This window comes from Oreochromis niloticus, linkage group LG8 (genome assembly GCF_001858045.2).
Source record: "Oreochromis niloticus isolate F11D_XX linkage group LG8, O_niloticus_UMD_NMBU, whole genome shotgun sequence".
NCBI classification, from domain to species: Eukaryota; Metazoa; Chordata; class Actinopteri; order Cichliformes; family Cichlidae; genus Oreochromis; species Oreochromis niloticus.
Window position 1 is genome coordinate 3,291,242 of NC_031973.2, and position 21,471 is coordinate 3,312,712.

At 41.7% G+C, this 21,471-nt stretch overlaps 1 protein-coding gene across 11 annotated transcripts in view; it reads left to right on the top strand.

Annotated features, from left to right (window-relative positions):
- Positions 1 to 21,471, top strand: part of baiap2b (BAR/IMD domain containing adaptor protein 2b) — a 76,137-nt gene that overhangs the window by 23,412 nt on the left and 31,254 nt on the right. For 7 of the 11 annotated variants that reach the window (XM_005453641.4, XM_005453642.4, XM_005453640.4 and 4 more), the window contains exons 2-4: positions 1,621 to 1,696; positions 7,092 to 7,178; positions 21,186 to 21,197. In XM_005453641.4, the coding sequence (XP_005453698.1) occupies positions 1,621 to 1,696; positions 7,092 to 7,178; positions 21,186 to 21,197 (175 nt within the window). The remainder of the gene's footprint in view (positions 1 to 1,620; positions 1,697 to 7,091; positions 7,179 to 21,185; positions 21,198 to 21,471) is intronic. The other 4 variants (XM_013273403.3, XM_005453643.4, XM_005453645.4 and 1 more) reach the window with 3 other exon arrangements.

The following is a 21,471-nucleotide window of genomic DNA, read 5'->3' on the forward strand; positions in this document are numbered from 1 at the left end:
TTGCCTGTCTTCTCTATTAATGCAGCTCCAGCTGTGACGTTTTCTCCCTGCTGCCAATCTCCCAGAGCAGCGTGTTATGTTGCTGAATGTTTCACAGGCAATAATCAGCAAATTCATCTAAACACGCGATCTGTCTTCACCCACTTTGCTGTTCTTGATGTTTGACTTAATCTCCCCCACTCCGTTTAGCAGATATCTACAGAATTTGACTTTTATTTGCCTACTCTGTTTAATGCTTCATTGAATAAAAAATGAAGTGCTGTGCTGTGCAAGAACATATAAGCAAAGATTGGGGTGCTTAGTTTCAGTGTTAGTGTTCTCTGTATTTTGTAATAATGATGGAAAAAGCGATTTGTAATGTGAGAGTTATCGCCTTGCCCCGCAGCGCCTCAGAGCTGCGAAGCGTTAAGCAGTTTTACTGTTCTGGTTCACTATCACCGCTCTCATCAATCTCATTTCCAGCAGCAGGCAACTTCTTCCAGCTAAAGAAGCTTTGGTAAACCCTCCGTACCGTCTGTGATCAGGATGATTAACGCTGAACACAAAGAGCAGCTAAAGTACTGGACATTAACCTCTTAATATCCAACACTGACCCTCTAGGGTTTTCGGTTGGGTTAACAGCCACGACTGCTTTGATTTGTTTGCTTGGAAACATCGTTAATGTGTGAGGCTTCATTTAGAAGTTAACATTTTCTAATTTGTGAAAGTTTTCCTATTTGGTATGTGGCTAAATAAAACCCAACCCTAGCCCTAGAAGAGTTGCAGATGACACCGTAGATTTTAACAGGTTAACCTGAAAATTACCCATAAGTGAATAAATATTTCACTATTTGAAAGTGGAAAAAAATTCAAAATGTTTGCTGGGTGTATATGGCACCATAAGGAATCATTCATTTTTATTTATTTTATTTTAGAAAACTTTCTTTGTAGTTTTAATAAATATTTTATTTGAAAAAGTATTATTGATGTCCTGCAAGCTGTAGATGGTATAAGCTTATTCAATTTAATTAAATGTATGAGTGGGGCTTTTTGGGTCCAAAGATAATTGTCTTGATTTCATTTGTCTGAATTTCTGGTACTGACCTCTGAGACTTGATGACCGCTGGTGAAAAGTTAGAAATTTTGTGTTATTTTTGGCCACAAAAGCAATTAGCAGGAGCAGTGTGCCAGAGTTCAGCAAGTGTTAGGGAGACAGAGGGAAATGGCACTGGGTCCAGGTCTGCTGCTGAGCTGAAGGATTCAGCGGCCAAAACCAGGTTTTATTTTTAATTCATACAGCAGGGGAGCTGAGGGGAAAAAGCACCACACACAAACATACAAATATAAGCCCTCCCTCAGTGACTCTTTCCCTCTATTTCATCCATCCATCCTCATCGTGAGGCTCGGAGTCCTGAAATGAATCCTCTGCTCTCCTTTTCCTCGTGGTTGGCTCAGTTGACTCTGTCTACGAGTGTGTGTGTGTGTGTGTGTGTGTGTGTGTGTGTGTGTGTGTGTGTGTGCGCACGCTCATGCCCCAGTAAAGAGCAGAGCTCTGTCACTGTAGCTCATGTCGGTGTTTGTATCGTATCTTTCCTGCTTCTAACCAAACATACCTTCTCTTTTTTCTCCCTCCTTTTCCAGTCCATCATGGAGCAGTTTAACCCGTGCTTACGGAACTTCATAGCCATGGCAAAAAGCTATGAGAAGGCGCTCACCAGTGAGTACACCAACCATTTCTTGTTTACCGTCTGTCTTCGTCTGTCTCTCGTTCCTCCAGTCGTCCAGGCAGAGGGCCAGCTGACCCGACACTTGGCGCTGCTTCTGTATCGTCTTGATTTACCTCGAGTCTGGTTAGCTTTAGGGTGACGATGGCTCAGATATTCACGTTAAGAGTGTTGTTGATGCCAAGCTTACAATCCCCATCAGAAGCTTTTAAACTACACACACTAGTTTGTGCCTAGATCTTATTCAGACGTTCAGTATTGTGCTGTGATGTCCTGTGATTGTTCCACTGTGGTGTCTTCCTCCTTTCTGTCCACCAGCAGTTCCTTTCATCATTCTCTTTAACGTCCGTCTTTACCTTTTTGTCCTTTGTCATTGCTTTTTGAGGTTTGTACTGGTGTGTTTGTGTGTGATTGTGTGTGCGTGGGGGGCAAAGAGTAGGGAGGTGTGTGAAACTGAGGTATAAACTCAGTCAAGGTCAAAGACAAAACACAGGAAATGTCCAGAGGGAGCTAAGTGGAGCATTAGCCAATGCAAAGTGGAACAGGGAGAGTCGTGAGAATAACGGTACCCCCACCCCATGAGGCCCAAGAAATGAGAACGAGCAGAGCCGGTATTCAGGACAAGACTGGGTAAAAAAATGTTTTGAAAAAAAGGAGAAGGTAGAAGGAAAAGACTGTGAGACAAATGTTCACAAAAACAGAAATTCAGAAATTCTCAGCAGTTATTGTTATCCTGGAGAATGTCCAGTGGCTTATTCTTTAACTTCACAAACTTTGATTAATTAAAGCTACGCAGTCAGCATGGATAAAGAGATTTCATGCCTCCGGGTCAGGCCGATAACGCTTGTACTGATGCCTTGTACAGTATATGTCTTTAGATAACACACGCCTCCAACCATGTTGAGCTCATTTATTGATAAGAAAACCTTCCAGCTCTGCTCTTAGATGTCACTCTGTGGAGGGAGGAGGAGGAGGAGGAGAAAGAGGAGGTTATCGGGGTCGTATCATATTTTCAATGATGGCGCAGACTTGCTTGGTATGCTGTGTGCAGTTTCGAGCTGGACTCTCCTTTGTGTGCTCAGAGAGGAAATGCAGGGAAGACTCGGCAGCCTGCAAGAACAATAAAGAAGGCCTCACTCTAGTCTGATAGATAAGGCTAAAAATAGCCCTGCGACTCTCTGAGTGGGGATTACACTTCATCAATGCCAAGCAGCGGCACAGAGGCAGAGTTTAGAGTGGGGCTGGGCACCCAGCAAGCATCTATTGTCATAGGAAAAATGCCAGTGCAGCCCCTCCCCGTACTAGAACTGGGGCGGCAGCTTGACATCCCCGCGGACTGAGAGGACCAGAATGATGCAGGAAGGAAGCCGACTGTCTGCTTTCTGGGCTCGATGAGGGCGGTGTGGTTTGGGATGTCGCGCTCAGCCAAATTCTCTCTTTATTAAAATCTTAATTGCAGCGTGGTGCAGGGCTGCAGCAGAGATGTGGGAGCTGTGCGGCTGGAACATGCTGTGCTTGTGGAGAAAGAGGAGAGCACATGTGTGAAATCAAATAAAAGGAAGACGTCTCGGTTAAAACTGGGCTATGTTCAGCTGAGACTGAGATTTCAGTCTTGTTTGGTGACATCACTGAAAAATCGTCGGTCTCAGTGGAACATTTAAGCTTACAAGAGTACAAAGATGTGTCTACTGATGGCTCTGTGATTTAGTAATGGCCAACCTTTTCTTCAAAAGCAGTTAATTAAAAACTAGTAACTTCAGTTTATCTTTAAACTGCTTGTTTGGTTCAGTTACCATAAAACAGAAGATTATTTGAAGCTGTAATCAAGAGCTGTCTTTTTCCAAATTTAGCCCATTTATAACCGAGATGTTTGGGTGTATTTTGAGCTGAATCAGATTTGTCTGCTTTCTGTGGAGGAATGTGAGAGGAGACTTGATTGAGGTTGTGGAAAGCTTGATTTTGAAATTGATGACATTAACATGAGCCACGTGTCACCAACCTCAGCTGATTTAAACCTTGTTGATGTTTCATCTGCTCTGCTCTGGATTGGCTTTATATCACTGTTCTAATCCTCTTTACAGGCAGGTCCTCCTTTTCCTTGTCCTCTGCCTTCTTCTTCTTCTCTTCTTCTTTATTTTTTCTCCTGCTTCTGTGCCTCTCTGTCACTTTCCAGCTGATAGACAAGCAAAGCATTCCCTGGAGCTAATCCGGCCTCACCTGGGCCTGCTCTCCTCCCGGCTGAGATTTCTCTGCACATCGATTAAATTAGCCTTGCTCACCCAGCCGTCTTAGCCTTACCTCCATCCCCTTGCTTTCGCATCCACTCATATCCTACCTAAGCTTAACTCAAGCCAGGCTTCAGAGAAGCCGGAAAAGGGTCTTGGCCTGTCACTGTCATAGCTTACGGAGGAGGGTTGCACTGCTGTGTAAAGACTTTTGTGGCTTTTTATTCATGGTTTTCATAAAGAAGTCCTCATAAAATTGTCTTACTGAAGAAATGAAATTGTTAAGTGCTTGTCCAGACTGAGAAGCCAGACGCTGTCTTAATTTGCAGAACAATAACTTGCATAGCTCAGTGTCTCCACGGACTTCTAGATGTGAATAGATTTTCATTGTTTTCCATGCGGAGATATGAATACTTGTCATTTTCCTGCTCTCTCTCTGGGATTCTGCATGAACCTTCTCTGGCAGTTCAAAACACACTCATCAACATGACGGCCCTGTAATAAACTCAGCGCTCATCCATATGTATATCCTGACTGGGCATGTGTCCTCTGTCATCATGACTTTCACTCCCTGTGTAGCTAACCCCTGACCTGCTTTAATTCACCGTCACCGCTGCCTGAGGCTGTCTGGCCCTCATTTCTAAGCCCTGAGTCACCGCCGTGTCTCAGCTCGTGTCCCCGGCTTCTGTGGCGATACACTGTAGAGAATAATGGTTGACAGTATTTGAATTGTAGAGTGCTTACACATCACTGCTGTGAAAGGGTTTGTCAGCATATTATTATGTATGGGGTTGTAAAGATGTGAGGTGCCATTAGGATTTTAAAGCTTTAGTTCATCCAAATTACGAGAATACTTATTTTTTCTGCTTATGCCATGCAAATCATTTTTATTGTCTGTCGTAATGTAAATTTCAAGTGCATCAAATGGCACATATTCAAAAAAGCAAACCTATTGTTCACGTACTTGGTGCTTTTACTTACTATTTCTGCACTGTTACAGCATTTGGGTTTAAATCAAAATCTGAGGGTCCAGATTCATAACTGTTAATTTGATTAGACTAAAACATTTATAACCTGTATCTGAAGGACAAACTTGGAGTTTTGAACCACCAAAAGTAATTTAACTCAATCAGCTAGTTTATTAAAATAGAGAAGAAACATTACTCTGCTGGTCTAGATTAAATTAGATGAGATTAGATTAGATTAGTCCTTATTGTCTCCCTGGGGAGAAATTTGTCTTGGACAAGCGAGGGTGACACGTCACATAAAATCATAACTTCACACACTGATAATCGCCCTGAAGAAAATTTGTATCTATTCAACTTACCGTTTGGTGCCTCATGCCTTTATCGAGACAACTAGGAAATTGGCTTTGGATTGTTTTAAGATTAATCTCAAGCGGCTGCATATAAGTTACAAGTTCCATTAGCTTTCTTTTTTCTATTTGTAGTTCGTTACGGCATTATTGAGCAGATTCAAACAGGTTTTAGTAAACAATGTTTAAAATGCCCTCACGTTATTCGTTTTACATGGCACTGAATAAAAAAACCCCCAATATAAATATTCATATTTTATATTTTTTCATATATGTTTCATTTGTGCTGATTGTATTTCAGCTTCTCCAACGCAGCTGGTGTAGTTTCATAAATAAATACACAGAATGACCTTTTGGGACGGATGCAAAGTGCCTTCATGCAGTAGGACACATTTTAGGCTGAGTTTTGAACATCCTCCACTCATCTGTATCACACTCACAACCCAAAAATAAACAATAAAATAAACAATAAAAACTTCAACATCGACACAATAGACAAAGTCATCATCATTTTCAAAAACTGGAATAAGATCCTTGTCACGATGGTTCCTGGAGCCGAGAGGCTTTTCTCACTGAGCCTGGACTAACTCCTTTGACTCTGGTTGAGTGAATAACCGAGGGACAGATGAGCTACTAGGAGACAGATCTTCAAAGTCTTCATCACTACAATGTTGTGCATCTGGAGACAAAACATCACCAGTCTCTTCTCTCTCATAAACTAGGCCAGTTTAAATGGGAGGTGATATTTCACCTGAATGTGATGACAGGATGACAGGTCAGGGTAACTGATGGATGATTTAGTTTTGGAACTGTATCCAGAAAAAAAATCAAATAAACAAAAGTAGCAGACATAAAAATGATTCTGCGGCTCTCTCCAAACCAAAAACCCGCTCTGTGTGTGCTTTTGCGCGTCACATGACTCTATTTCCGCACAATATGAGCCCTCTGAGTGTTGCCTACACAATCAGAGATCGTATCAGATGATGATGATAAAATGACGATTAAAAATCTATAAACCTAAAAATTAGATCAGTAAAATGCAGGATTTGTCGGGTTGTCAGTTTACTGCAATGTGATGTCTACTTGAAAACTGCATTGTTTTCACATTTTAAACATAGGTTTGCTGTATGATGTGAGGAAACAATTTAAAAGAAACAAACTTGTTGTCAATATATAGCCCAGAACAGAGAAACCTTTTTTTCCCTTTATGACCTTAAAAAGAACCTTTGATCTTTGTGCAACATAAAACAAAATTACATTTTTTAAGCATTAAAAATGTTTCTCCTGGTAAATTATAAAAGAGGAAAGTAATAATAAATGAGGTAAATAAGAAATAAAAAAGTCAAATAAGTAGAAGAGAGGAAATTCTCTCACACAATTTGGAAATTTAGTGATTCAGTTTCAGTTTACTCTGCGCAGCAGCTGTTGGTCTGTTATGGCTGAATATAGGAAACCTGTTACCTGGATGTTATTCACTTTGCCTTTGGCCAAAAAAAAAAATCCTTTAAAACTGATTAGAAAAGGAAAGATGAACAAATAAAATATTTTTTTTTCATAATTTTCCTGTAATTTGGATAAACTAATCCTTTAAAATGGATTTTTCCAAAGTAGTTTGTGGTGAAAGGTTTTGCTTTGCTTTTTAACCTGGCAGTCTTGAGATTTCTGTTTCCTGTAGTTGCCTCCATAGAGCTTTTTCTTTTCCCACCTGGTCTCCATTTCCGCCTGTCGCTCTCCCAACCTTACCTCTCTGGGGGAGGGGAGGGTTGTAGGGGATGGTTGCAGAGCTGAAGAAGACATCATTTCAACTCCGCACCCTTGATCTGATGCCCAATGCTTCCATGTTTCCAGGTGTCACATATGCTGCAAAGGGCTACTTCGACGCTCTGGTGCGGATGGGCGAGATGGCCAGCGAAAGTCAAGGCTCTAAGGATCTTGGTGAGTCCTTGTAGTGGCAGTAGCACCCTTGATGGGGTACCGGGGGGTTACACAAGCAGATGGTGGATGGGATCGTGCTGTAGGGCAGAAGCAGCTGATGACCAACCTGAAATTGGACACACACACCCAAACACACACTCACGGATGTGTTTCTAGCATACAAGTGCTTCAGAACAGTGTGTAAATCTTAAAGATGAGCGTTAGCCTGTCTTTTCCTGCACTTCAGAGCTTATTTGATACATTATCACCTCCAATTCATATAGTGAAACACATTCTGGTTCGAGAAGAATTAATTCTGCATGATTGTCACAGCTTGCCCATTTGGTTAATCCCTTGTTTCCTCACATTCAGGAAAGATAAAGGCTTTCCAGTCGCTTTTTTATTGCACTGCTGTGAGCGAGTAATAAATTTACAAATTTGTTTGGCATTTGGTATTCACAAGAGCGCACATGGTGAGGTGGATTTGCTTTCTATTCATAATAAGCCCTCAATATATTTACAGTGCTAATAAAAAATCTTCCTGTTTTGAATGGCGCTTCGAGCAAGTTGTCAGGATAAAAATTTCCCAGCTCCCTTTGCTCTCACGCAGCGTGTCGTCTGGTTTCGGTTGGATCAGCTCTGGTTCTGTTTGGTATAGACGCAGCTATAGTGATAACTGGTGTTTGACGAGAACTAGCTGATAGCAGCTGTATGAAGCAGGACAGCAGTGTTATAATTGTAGACCAGGTCACATGCTGGGGCGTGTGCAGAGTCTTTGTTAGTCTGTGATCACGGAGGCTTCTTCTTTCCTTCACCTTGATGTGATGTAAGATAGCAGGCGTGTCCTGAATCAGCAGAGGAGAGGAGGAAGAAAGGATGAAGAGATGGTTAGAGGAGTGTGAAACAGAGATATCTGAGGCGACTGAGGAGGATATAAAAACTGCATCCATTATTCATGTGAGGACCTTTTTGGGGGGCTTCCTCGCATTTCTTCTGGAGCTTCATCTTTTCGCTTTTCCTCTCCTTCTCTCCTTGAGTAAATACCGGGTAGAGCTCCAATATGAAAAGCTCTTTTCTTTATCTATTCTGTTTTGCCTCCATGATTTTTTATCTAGTTTGAATCATTTTCATATCACACTGTTTTGGGGTGAATGTTTAAACATACAAGCCGGTGACTAACTTTAAATATAAATCATTAAAGCCATTTAAAAGTAGGAGGAAAGGCCTTTGCACACCAAGAATATTTTCATCATGAGTAAATATTCCTCCCAAAATGTTCCTCACAGTGTTTTGCAACTGTTTGTAGGATTCACTTATTGTGTAAATATGCAAATATGCAGTACACATGAATGCTTTTCATGCATTAGAGATGAATTTTTAAAAAATGCAGATGTTTGACTTTGTGTGCAAACTCCTTAACAGGACATCCCATCATCCATCTCTGCATCCCCATTTCCATCAGCTTGGTTGCTCTTCTGTTTGCCTCTCATGCTCTCTGTCTTCCACGACTGTGCTTCTGTAGTCTTTTTGTCTGCATGTTTGAGTTTCTTTTTCAGTTTCTTTTTCTAGCAGCCTAACCATGACTCAGCAGCCCTTTAACAACTCAGCAGAACCTCCCTCCCTCCTCCAGTGAAATGACAGACTAGGCTGAGCAGAATGGATTGATGCCGTCTCTGCATATCAGCAGCGCTCAGAGCGGCTGTGGTCTGTGCAGAGCGGAGGGGGAGTCGTTCTGACGGCGTTTATTGCTTTTGTGGATTCTTTAGCATATTCCATTACTTGTGTTAAGCCTCACAGCTTCATTGAATTACCTGATGAAAACAGAAGAAAAATGTAGTTTGTGGATGATTCTGCAGTCACTCGGTATGAAGTGTGCAACTTATATCAAAGTTCTCCTGGTTAATCCATAGATGACAGTGTCTCAATGGGATTTTCTTTTCTGTAATAGTAGTAGACAAATATGAACGCGTTCTGGAAATACTGAATTATTAAAAATACATGAGCGGGCGATGAGAGATAATTATCCAATTTTTCTCATTAGACCAATTCAGTGATACGTTATAAAGTAAACAGCCTCCTTTTGCCGGTTTTGCTGGTTTTGCTCCAGAAGAAGCCGGAGGAAACACTGAGCACCATTGTTGCTGCATAATGTGGAAAAACTCCCAAGCCTGCCAGCTTATTAATTAACAGATAACAAGGGTTGTGCATTTGGTTTTGTGTGTTTGCGTGTATGTGTGACTGAACTAAATTTCCTCAGCTGGCACATGTCTGTAGCTGTGACCGGAGCCACGAGCACAGAATCCCAGATAAGCAAAACTGTGTGTGTGAGTTTCTGTGCGTGTTTGCTGGGGATAATCACTCATCCAGGCCTTTACCACACACTTCATAATTAATGAGGAATGAAGGCAGATTTGTAAAATCGTCCAACTTGTAATTGTTCCTTTAATTGGGTTTTGTTGAGGAGAAAATGTGTTGGCACCGTGGAGCTGAAGTAACAGGGCCGGACTACAACTGCTTGAACTCTCAAAGTGAAATCTGCAGAAAGGCTCCGCCACCTCCGACTGTACTCTCTGAAACAATGTAATTAATCACAGCGCGTTAAGATGAACAGCAGCTAATGGCATTAGCACATGAGCAGAGGATGGAGAGTTGCATGTGACAGGGTGAAATGAGGAGGGGGAGTGGAGTCGGGTTGAGAAATTGACCTTGATGGTCAAAGAGAAAAATGTAATGTGGGATGGAAAAAGCACTGGACTGTTGATGAATTGGCTCACACATTAGCAACGCTGATCTTATCCAGGCTAAATGGATCACTGCCGTTCCTCTTAAATAAAAGTGGGAATGAAAGTTGATCATATCAGACATTATTAAACAGCTTTAAGTTACTATAAGTGCCGTGTTTATGGAAGATCTGATGTTTTAATGAAATTGTGAATTTATCTTTGAGGCTGACGTTTGCAGTCTGTGATAGTTTTTCTTGCCCTGTAATTGTAAATGGTGAAATCCACTTTGTCAGATGGCGTTTGTGCCTAATTGTTAAGCACGAGGCATTTTTTAGCAGTGGCACCTCGGCAATACTGGTTGCCTGTCCTAAGTTGGTCTGCAGAGTCCACTTGAGGAGGCTGAAAGGGTGGAGGTGGGCTAAGTCACAGGTAAGTCAGCCATAAAAACCACTTGGTTAAATTAAGGCATTGAAAATTGCTTGTTTGTTGATAGGAAAATTAGTGGTTTGATTTAAAAGGCACCCTGCACCTTACCCCAAGTGGCAGCAACTTCCAACCAGTACCACAAGTGCTGTAGGACTCCTTGTGCAGACAGCCTGGCATCAGTCTGGCGAAGGAACTTGTTCCTAACTGAAACTTCTGTCTGTGTATATTCCCAGTTATCCATTTCATGGTAGCTTTGAGATCCCAAAAAGATGTTTTACCTCTTTAGAGCTGAAGAAGCCTCTTAGATGAGAGGCAGAACATCTTAAAAACCTCCAGCTTCTAAATGGGTTTGCTGTTCTGTTTCTGGCACTATCACCAAAAAATGACTCATATTATAAAAAAAGCAAAATGTAAGCCTTGAAATATCCTTAAATCTGTGCTTCTTTACACATAGTTTGAGTTTTTTTATGTTCTAGATTTGGTGTGTCAGCTCACATGCTAAAGCATACACCAAAAAAGGCTGACTGAAGGATTTCTGGTGACACGTGGTAAAATAGTGTCATGGTTTTCTTCTCCTTACTGCCTACTTTAAGCATTTTACACCAAAAGCCATTATCATCTCTTCATACAAGACGTTTATCCTTGACATACAGCAGTTTATATCGAGTATATGGATGTTCACACACTGATGGATGCATCAGAAGTGATCATGGGTTCAATGTGCTGAGTGAAGCTGAAGCTGCGATCAGTGGGAGACCGCCTCTACTGTTTGAGCGCGAGTCGCTGAACTAATCCAGCCTTTACCCGTGAATAGCGTTACAAAAAAATGTAATAAGGACTAATGCATGTTTCATAATAAAGCCTCAGTCTGCTTTTCAACCCATTTTTCAGCACCAGTTATTAACAGCAGAGGTATATGAATGTGTCAAACTGCAAAAGAAGTTCTAACACAGAGATGCTCACCACAGTGTTTTTTAAACTAAACACTTTGGCAGCTTTGTGTGTCAGTTAAAAAGCAGCTGCGGAGACATGGGAACAGTTTAATAGTAGACTTGAGCTGCCAACACACAAACACATATTCATAAATAGACTTATTGTACAAGCATACACCCTCACATGCCAGAGCAGGCCATAATCAAACTGACTAAAAAGCAAGAAAGCATTACATGATTATTATCCACTCCTGCAGCCTTAAAATAAACTGACACACATCTCCACACGGGGACACTCATTTATGGAGAGATGGACCGTGTGGTGTCATACGTGCTAAACAACACATAAGAAACTGGCACAGGAAGAGGAAATGATGCATCGCTGTGCTTCATTCACTTGTTCTTAATTTACGCGATGCTGTCAGAGTTTGAACAACCGCTCTGCTGCATGACTCCCTGCGAGGAGAGACGAGATACTCCATGACTGCAGAGTGGAGTGTCATCCCACTCATCCTCTCCGCTTTCACTACGCTCTGTGTCTGCGAACGCCCCCGCTTTGATGTGGGAGCTCAGGCAGCCCTGGGAGAACACGCCGACTCTGCACACATTTCTAAAAATAGATTAAGTGAAACGCATCGGCTGGAGCTGCTTTGAAGGAGGAGGAGAGACGGAGTACGGCGCGCGAGCCACAGCCCAAACATGGTTTGCCGGTGATGTCAGTATCGATGAAAATGACATTATCCTTCTTCCGTATACTAAATATGGGCATGGTTGTGAGCAAAAAAATAGGAGGCTCCTGCAGTTCCGGTTCCCCTTTGTCCATATAAGGTCTCTGCCATTCAAATGCAGCATTTGGCAGGGATTGTACTCGCTCAGGTCTGTGCTCAGACACAAAACCTGCTGGAAGCATGAGGAAAAACAGCCCTTTGGCTTCTTTTATTGTTTCCTGCAGTACAGCTGATTTAAAATCAGCAGACCTGCATTCTATTCACTTTATGCGTCTGTGCCTGTCATTAAAATCTACTTTAAAATCTCATCATTACTCTGGTTTTTCACATACTTCTTAGCACAGGTTGGACATAGAGCAGGATTATAAAAGATGACCTCATTAAAACTATTCTGCTCATACAAAGTCTGCTTGGGGTGGCAGCAAATGGAGATGAGATCCAAATGGAGAAGACGTCCTATTCAGATGTTCAAACTTCCTCAGCTTAGCTGTCACCTCCTGACATGAAAGAGCAGGAGCTTCAAGCCTCCTTTGGATGTCTGTCTCTAAGGCTGAGGACAGCCAGTGGCAAAAATACAGTTTCATATGTGAGGGTTCAAACGCAAATCGACTGGTAGATCAAAAGCTTTGCCTTCTGGCTCAGCTCGGCTCAGCTCTGTCTTCTCTAGGATTCTCTGGTAGAACATTTACATCACCGCTGATGCCGCACCGGTCCAGCTCACGCTCCATCTTTTCCTCACTCATGTGTAAGACCTTGAAATAACTGAACTTCATCGGTTAACAAGTCTTCCCTCAGTGCAGAGAGAGCCACAAAATGTTCTCCAGCAGAGATTCTGATCCCGGGTTTCTCACAGTCTTCTGCAAACTGCTCCAGCACGTTCTCATGGTAATGTTCCGATGAGCACTGATTTATAGCGCTTTTACTATACATCAGCTCTTAGGTAGATTTTTATATTTCTGTGTCTGTTATTCATGAAATATTCCTGTTAATTATTGTTTAATTCCATAGTAAGCACAAAGACCTCATGATTCCTGACTATCTTCCACCAGAACTCCAGCTCACTTCTATATTTCTTGCTTGGGATGAGTGTGAGCAAATTATCGTAGTATATCCACATAATTTATGCTCTCATTCTGTTCCTATTCATCAAATTAAAATCTATCCCATGTCTTCTCATTGCCGTGGGCTGAGCACTGTGTAGCATAACATCCATCTCATTAAATCAATTTAAGGTTAATTTAGATGGCCAAATTTAAGGTCCAGGAAACAATTACCCTTTGGTTGATTAATTCATTGCAACACATATTAGAGGACTGTGTCGACCTTTAAGGCATATTTCTCCACTTCAGCCAATATACTGTTAAAGGATAGCACGCTTTCACAAATGGGAACAGGGGCTAGATGCAATCAGTGACTCAATTAGGCAACGGTGGGGAAGAATGTAATTCTGACGGGTCAGAAAGACAAAAAAATTTCCTTCCTGTGGTTCAATATTCATCAGCAAATTTCACTGTATAATTTTCCCCTCATTTGTCTCTCAAATAATTACCTAGTGTTGCAGAGGGAAGTGGTTTGAATCGCCTCTCATGCTGCACAGCTGGATGGCAGCAGCAGAAATATGAGCACTCGCTTTTTGAAGCAGAGGTAGAGAAAACAAGATGAAAGCAATAATAAAGGCTCATAAAGAGGGACATGAAAACATCATTTGTGACATTCTAAGGCCATCTCTTAGGGAAATTCTTCCATAATATGCACAAGTGGTGTCCCTCCAAATGTGTCTTGCTTGAAATCTCATGCTGCTCAGCTTAAGGGAAAGAAAAGCTGTTGACCCCAGTGTAACCCTCATTTTTCTGATCCAGCAAAGGCAGAATTTCCCCTGAGCTTCAGCTCCAATCTGAATTCAGCCAGCATTCATTCTGCATAGAGGGGAGAAAATGCAGCGGGAGCACTCTTACTTTTTTTTCCCCCGGCCTTGTCACCTCAACATCTCAGAGCGCAAACCGGAAACGGTTATGACCGTGTATAACTTTAAAAATCATTGATTGCAGCATTTTGAACCATTGCTTGATGTGCAAAGTCAAAATGAAAGGATATTACTGGAGTTTGCACCCAACTGGAATGATGAGGGACACAGTACAGGATGATAAATTGGTTAGGTTAGTGTTTGCTTTCATGCCGAAGCAAGGACAGTTTTCCTTTTTCTGTGGAGAGTTATAATTTTTTTTCTCCTGAAGGTCTTAGTACATAATGAAGTAAACACATCCCATCTCATCCCAGGGTGTCTGCTACTGCCCTTTAGATGTCCTTTAGATACTACTGATGTTGCAGAGATGCATTAAGGTGTCCTTTGGCACTTTAATGAACCAGATGCAGCAATTTAGTCTTTCAGTCCTCTTTTAAAGCTCTAAAGAGTGCAAAGAGCTGGGTGGTAGGGGACGTGGTTGAGTAATGCTCTACACTGCACATAAACGATGGACATAGTCACTGAAATTTCCACATTTTGAAGAATTGACTTTAGCATTTTAGCTGCTGGATGTTCAACCATCATTTTTCTTCCTTTTACCTGGGGACGGGGCATAGGGGCAGCAACCTAAGAGAAGGGCAGACTTCCCTCTCTCCAATCACCTCGTCCAGCTTATTCAGGGGAACTGAAGGTGCATACTCTCCAGCATGTCCTGGGTCTACACCGAGGCCACCTCCCAGATGGGCATGTCTGGCACACCTTGCCCAGGAGGAATCTTTGTCAGGGGCCCGAACCGCATCAATTGACTCCTTTCGATGTGGAGGAGTAGCAGCTCTACTCTGATTACTCAGAGTGACTGAACTCCTCACCCTGTTGCCAAGTTAGTTGGAAGCTATCCTTTGGAGAAAGCTTGTTTCCACCTCTTGTATTTGTGATCCCATTCTTTCATTCACTACCCAAAACCCGTGACTACAGATCAAGGCGGGCGAGGCTTAAATGTTTACCTGCCAGCACAGCTGAGCCACCAACTTTTAAGCCTTACCAAAATCCAAACTTATGTGTGATTAAAAAAATAATATTTGATATATATTCCGGAATATATACTATATAAATATTTTGGAGCTACCCTCTTGTGGTCATTGCCAGTCGTTAAAAAATGCACAGGTTTGTCAGCCAGGAGACTCCTGCTTGTGTCCTGTTTGGTAGCTTCATGATTTACACTTTGTTTGGCTTTGTTTTCACTTCCTCAATATATCGGACTAAATTAGAAGAGAACCAAAGCATGCAGTGTTCTAAAAGAGCTTAAGATACAGTTTTTGTCAGCTTTTTTCCCCTAGCTGGTTATGCAACCGAAAACCCAAGTGGCTAATCTGCGACTGGGTACCAAACTATCCTTCCTCTGTCCGGACATCACCAGAGCAGAGCTGCCCTGCTAATTTAGCTTCCCTTTACTGCTCCAGCCTTTGTCCTCATGTCACCCCAGGTGGTGAGGGAGGATGCAGAGAAACAAAAAGAGGAAGAAACAAGAGACATGATGAAGAGAGAGATGCAGAAGAAAGAGCAAGGAAGGCGAGACAGGAAGCGATGTGCTCCCGGCTCATTAGCAGCTTCCACCCAGTCTCTTGGCAAATCAAAACCAAACTGCCAAGTGAGCACACAGGCCGGAGCGCCAGCACTTTGATCACCTCCACCTGCCGTTCATTAATACAACCCACTACAATTCATCAGCACTTTAAAACAAGCTGTCTTGTCAACAGTGAGCTGGACGTCTTTTTGGGTGCCAGTCAACTGACAAAAAAGAGATCAGCGAGGGATTGTGTAGTGATTAATTTAGCAAATGTCTCTAATGGGATGGTAATGTGGCTTTAATAATGTGTTGGACTATAAAATGTCCTTGAGCTGTCGCATTGTCCTTGATGTGGGTAGTCGGCCAAATGGTGACTTAATGATGCTGATAATAGAGACTCTGATCTGAGGCACCGCGCACGGACACTTTTCATACATGCGAGTTGTTTCGCACAGGAAGCTGTTGTTAGGCTCTTGATGCCTGTCTCCTCCCAGGCTTGTGGGATTTTCTCTTTCTGCGTGTTTATCTATTTCAAAACCGAACATAGTGGCACTTGTCAGCTCATTATTAACTTATTGTCACCAAGCTGTAGCGTGAAGCTGTCAATGAATTCTCATCTGCCATGCCTTTTTAAAGCAATGCCCCATTTAGTGGAAGAAGAGATGTTTGTAGGCTTGAAATCCACATTATACCCTGATTCCCACTGTCTCCTGTGCCTCAGTGTGCTAACTCTATACAAGCACACAAAGCAAATATATCTTCTTTTTCTTCATTTGTTCATTTCTCACTGTGAGAAACAATTAGAGGTGAGAAGTAATGATTTAAGATGACAAGAATTGTGTTGACCTGCCAGGGTCTCTGTTGATTTGTCAAAATCCCATCCACCACTCTGTGCCTGCGTCTTAGTAGCAGCTTGCATCTTCTGCCACAGATGCTCACTCTTCATTTAGCACCCCATCAGCCACCACGTAATGATTATGTATAGCCAGTCATTCCTATCGATCTCCTGTAGCTCGATCGCGCTTTCTAAAGATTCATTTTTCTTTCCGATAAACTCCAGAAGCGAAGACGTCAAACAGCCCAGATCTAAGACGACATGTTTACACTCGCGTCAGCGGGATTTTTGCCCTTATTGTAATTTATAACATGAAACGCAGTGACAGCTTTTAACATGTCAGCTTGGGTTTTTACTGCCGGTGGAGTGCAGGATTATAGCTGGACTACAGACGCACCAAATGTTATGCTGATTAACTGCGAGTACAACAAAAAAACTTGTAATTACTTTGTTGTCAAGTGGATACTTAAAATCTGAATGCTAAATCAGGCATTGTTACTACTTCTGGGGAAATTTGCACATGTTCTCGGGGGTGTTTATATGCACCCCGATGCAGCCGGCGTTTAGCAAAATTAAAGACCCAGAAGAGCACAACAATAACGGTGTCAATCATGTGGCATTGTGGAGGACAAATCTCCCCGCAGCACCTTGTACTCCCTTCACTGCAGCTTTCTGGGGATTAGAGCTGCTTGTTTGCTTTCAGCCTTCTATAATACAGTCCCTGCAGAGATGCACACTACATAAAACACTTTCCTTCATATGGCCATTAACTGTGGCTCACTCCCTCCTTCTCACTCTTTAAAGCCCAGGAGCTGCATGGAAAAGTAGCTGGGGTAATAAACCCAGATGTTAGTGCTGCCCTTTGGTTGCCCAAATGAATAATGGGCTTGTTCCCACCCTGCAGTCTTAACTGCTCTTACTGTACACATATCCACCGACAGAGTGTGGTTTGGCAGTTGAGTCATTGGGGTGTTGAGCGAACTGTGATTGCTGCTTTTTTTCTTCTAAAATCAACTTTACTCCACTTTTGGTTTCTCAGCATTTATGAGTCATTATTTCTCAGCCCATCTATGATGGGTTTAGAGGCTGTTGAGTTGTTATGTTTTTCTCATGTGTGCTGTAAACCTCTGAATCTCACTTAATTGATTTTGAGCATTAGGTTTTCATTTGTTAATTAGATGTGTCCTTTTGTGTTAACTTTTCCAAGAATAGCGTGAAGTAACAATGTCATCCTAGGAGGAAGACAATGCGACTAACTGTGAGTTGTGGCCTGCTTGAGTCTTGGTTTGTGAGAACATTTTGCAGACAAAAGCAGTGATTGTGTATTTAATCTTTAATTGATCTGGACCTGCGTGTGCTGAGTGCTGACAACAATGTGCTTTTCTCCCCTTTAAGCCTCAGATGTTGTGATCGGCTCTGATTAACAGTAAGCTGCTTACTTCTGCCGGGTAGAAGTCCGATATTTCACAATGCAAGGTGGAGAGATTTTGGATTAGATGGGTGCAATTAAACAAGAACATCCAGGAATTTGGGGATTTTCCAGGTGAAAAGCCTGTGGGTCAAAGCCACAGAGCAGCACTGTGAGACCTGTTGGCTCTTTAACAGTTTTTTTTCTGCAGTTACTTCTTTATTACAAGTTGGTTTTAATTTTTTGACCCTTGTTCCCGTTGGCTGTTATAGTGTTGAACTTTGGCAAATGGATCAGGAGATGCCTTTCAAATTTTACTTATTTATAGAAGATCAGTGCAGCCATACTGAGATCTGCTGTTGGCTTTGCACTGTATAGTGTATTGCTGTTTATTATTGTGCTGCTTGACAAATAAAACACCAGAACACCACCGTAACTGAAGGTCTACCTCTCAGTAGAGCATATTTATCAGATAATTTGATAAAAGTGCCAATAAAGGCACTAACAGCACAAATGTAGTTAAGCTGTGTGGTTCAGTTGTTAGCAGCAGGCTGTAAACTTGCTTATTTCTGCTGTAAAGTTGAATATTTAAACGTAACAGTCTGTGGGGATCAACTCACTTTTAGAGCCTGCCTCGAGTGGTCATTAGAGGTATTGCAGTTTTTGGCACATATGCATTGCTTCATTGTTCAGCTGCTTGTCTTTTAAAACTAAATTGCAGACATTGTGGTGATAGTTATACTCTCATGCCAGCTTGTTATCAGTCAGAACTGCCCTTGGAGGCATAAAAGCTCAAACGAGGATGTATTTATTTTTATATGCTTCAGCAGCTGGTGGCAGGGCGACCTTTCAGTCACCATCTGCTGCTCTGAAGTTTAAAGTGAAGTGAATGTCTCTAAAGTTAAAGTGAGATGCTCTCAGTATGTTGATGTGGAGACTGAACTCTGACCTGCAAGGGGAGGAGAATCACAGAGAGAAGTCTTCCTCCTCAGGGACAATGAAGAACAACGTAAATTAGCCTGCAGGTACTTATTTAAAAACCCAGAAATATGACCAAGGCCAGTTTTTTAAATGTTATTACCAGCTAAGAGGCAGTTTTATTGGCAGTGAGGGAGGAAGTATGGAAACTAATGTCTGAGGGCTACCTCAGATAGTAAGGGAAAGTAAGCGGGCCTTTAGAGGTGATTTAACACACTCATTTCTCTCTATTTGGACATTTTCTGCTAATATATGGTGAGAAATTCTGAATATTTTCTCAGAGGGAAATATAAAGGAAAATGGCCAGAAATTAGAATAATAGAAATGGATTAACAAGGAAGTTGAATCCTCCCCAAGAATCTGATATTTTGTTATATTCTAGAAACGAATGCCCCTTTAATTACCCCCTCTCTTCAGTATTCTGCTACCCCCCTCTGGCTGAAATCAACATTGGTGCAATTGTGTATGATGGAGGTGCTTGAGTTCAGCCCGGTCTCCGTCGCTTGTCGATGGCCAGCGGCTGTTTATTAATGGATGGGATGGGAATGTACGTTGGGTGTCCTCCAAGAATCAAAGGAGAGTTTTGAAAGTACACATCAGTGCATTTATCTGCCTCGCTGGCCCTAACGCCCTGTTTGCCGGCAGTCAGACACTTCCACAGCGTTATAGCCTTTCAGTGCATTTTCATAAGAAGATGGGTGGAAGCAGGAGGCTTTAAAGTAAGCTAGTGCGTTGGATGAGAAGGGCTGTGGGCTAAACTCCCCTGTGTGGCTTTCTGTTCTGCACGCATGAGTCAGGTTTGCCTCATGTGTGACATCGAATTTTTGTGTGAGGTTAAAGGGCAGCCAGGATGACGTCTTGCACAAGTTAAAATCTTCTACTGAGAAACTGGTGACAGCAAATTTACAAAAGAAGAATGTGCTGCATGGCTCTGATAGCTATTAGCAAAAAACAGAAACCATTTACTTTGTGTGTTTTATAGGACTAATAAGATTATTTTATTATGCTGACAGTGACAGGCAGAAGCTGTTGCAAATGAAGCATAGGAGAAAGTAGGAAAAAATGAAGGCAAGAAAAAGGCTGATATTACTATTATTAAAGAGAATTTAAGTGACCTCAGCTGCTATACGTCTATCTGAAATACTCAAGTTATTTAGCAGAAGCTTGGATGCAGACTTAAGTCCAGTCCCCTTAAGTAAATATAAACTTCTTTTCCTTCCACCTCTGCCCCCACCTCCTCCTGCTCCGACCTTTCCTAAATCCCCTCTATCTCATCTGCATGACCACAGCACTTCCATTAAGCCCATTAATCCTGTCCAGGCAGCCCACTCTCTGTGTCCCCTCTGACTGTCCACTGTCCGGTGTCCACAGGTCCACCAACACACTCGCGTACACCCTTCGCTCAGACTCACTTCAAGTCAGCGCTGCAGCGGCGAACATTATCTAATGTCAGCATGCATTATGCAGGAGGCAGATGAGTGACATTGATATATATTAGTGGGTTCATTTGGAATAAATCGGGTGCTTTATGGTGCCGCTGCAGCTGTAAGATGTACTTTCATTTGGGCTTTTTCATAAAAATACCAAGAGTGGTTTACTTAGTGTCTTATATTATTAATATTATATCCTTATATTGTCTAAGAAAAGAGAAAAACTTCTGTATTTCCAAATATTATGGTAGATGTGCAATAAGAAACTGCAGTACATGTACAGGATGTTCTATGAGATGTGTTTTTTTTCATAGATGATTAACTATTATTTTCTTATGGGATGTGAGAATATTAGGTTTCCTTTCATTTATAGGTTATATATAATGTTACTAGTACATGACTTTTTAGTATTAAAGTATATTACCTTATTTGTAGAGCTTCACTGATGCTGGGTTTTTGAGGCAGATACTGAAATGTGAGAATTTACAAAGCATACAAACAGGGATGCACTGATCTGGGCTGATGTTTTAAAAGGTGCTTGGATTCAGATAAAAATATGTTTAAAAAGAAATTTGTAATTTCACAGTTTTTTAATATGTAGCCAATCCAAAATTATTGATGAATATCAAAATGGCCAGTATATCAGTTTATCCCTATTTACGTGTGTTGATTTCCATACGCTGGACAGTATTTCTTTGACAAACAAGAAGCCGACACGAACATTTAAATAATAAATTTCACGACCAAATTAATACCCCAGTTTTTAGTCAGTCTTAACATCTGCATGAAAAATCCAGTGTCCGTCTGAGCTCTGGTGATGAGGAGAGCATGTAGATGGTTTGTAAGTAAGGGCAGGGTCAGACTAACTGCCTGTCTGAGTGTTTTTCTGTGTGAAATCTTGTTGTGTGTCTCATTTTTCTGGGGTAGTTTGATCTGTCACTGTCTCTTCAGGTCTCTATCCCTCTGTTCTTTGCTCAAACTAGATCTTTTTGTTCCTTTTTTTGTTTTTTGTTTTTTTACAATGCATTGCGTATTCAGAAGAGGCAGCATGTAGGTATCTTAAAACAATGCGCACCTCCCTGGCTGCATGAATCATCCTTTACTTTCTACTTAGTTTTTTGTGTTTTGTTTTGTTCTCTATTTTTAGCTTTTGAGTTCTTTCTGGGGTCTGCTTTTTGGTGTTTCCCCCTGTTATGTTGTAGTAATACATGTCTTATTGCAAGGATGAAATACTAAAGATTTTTTCTTTTACCATGCTGTTCCTGTGTGTTTCTTAGCAGTAGTGTTGTAAGCTCTTGGTAAAAAGGATATCCACATAGTTTCA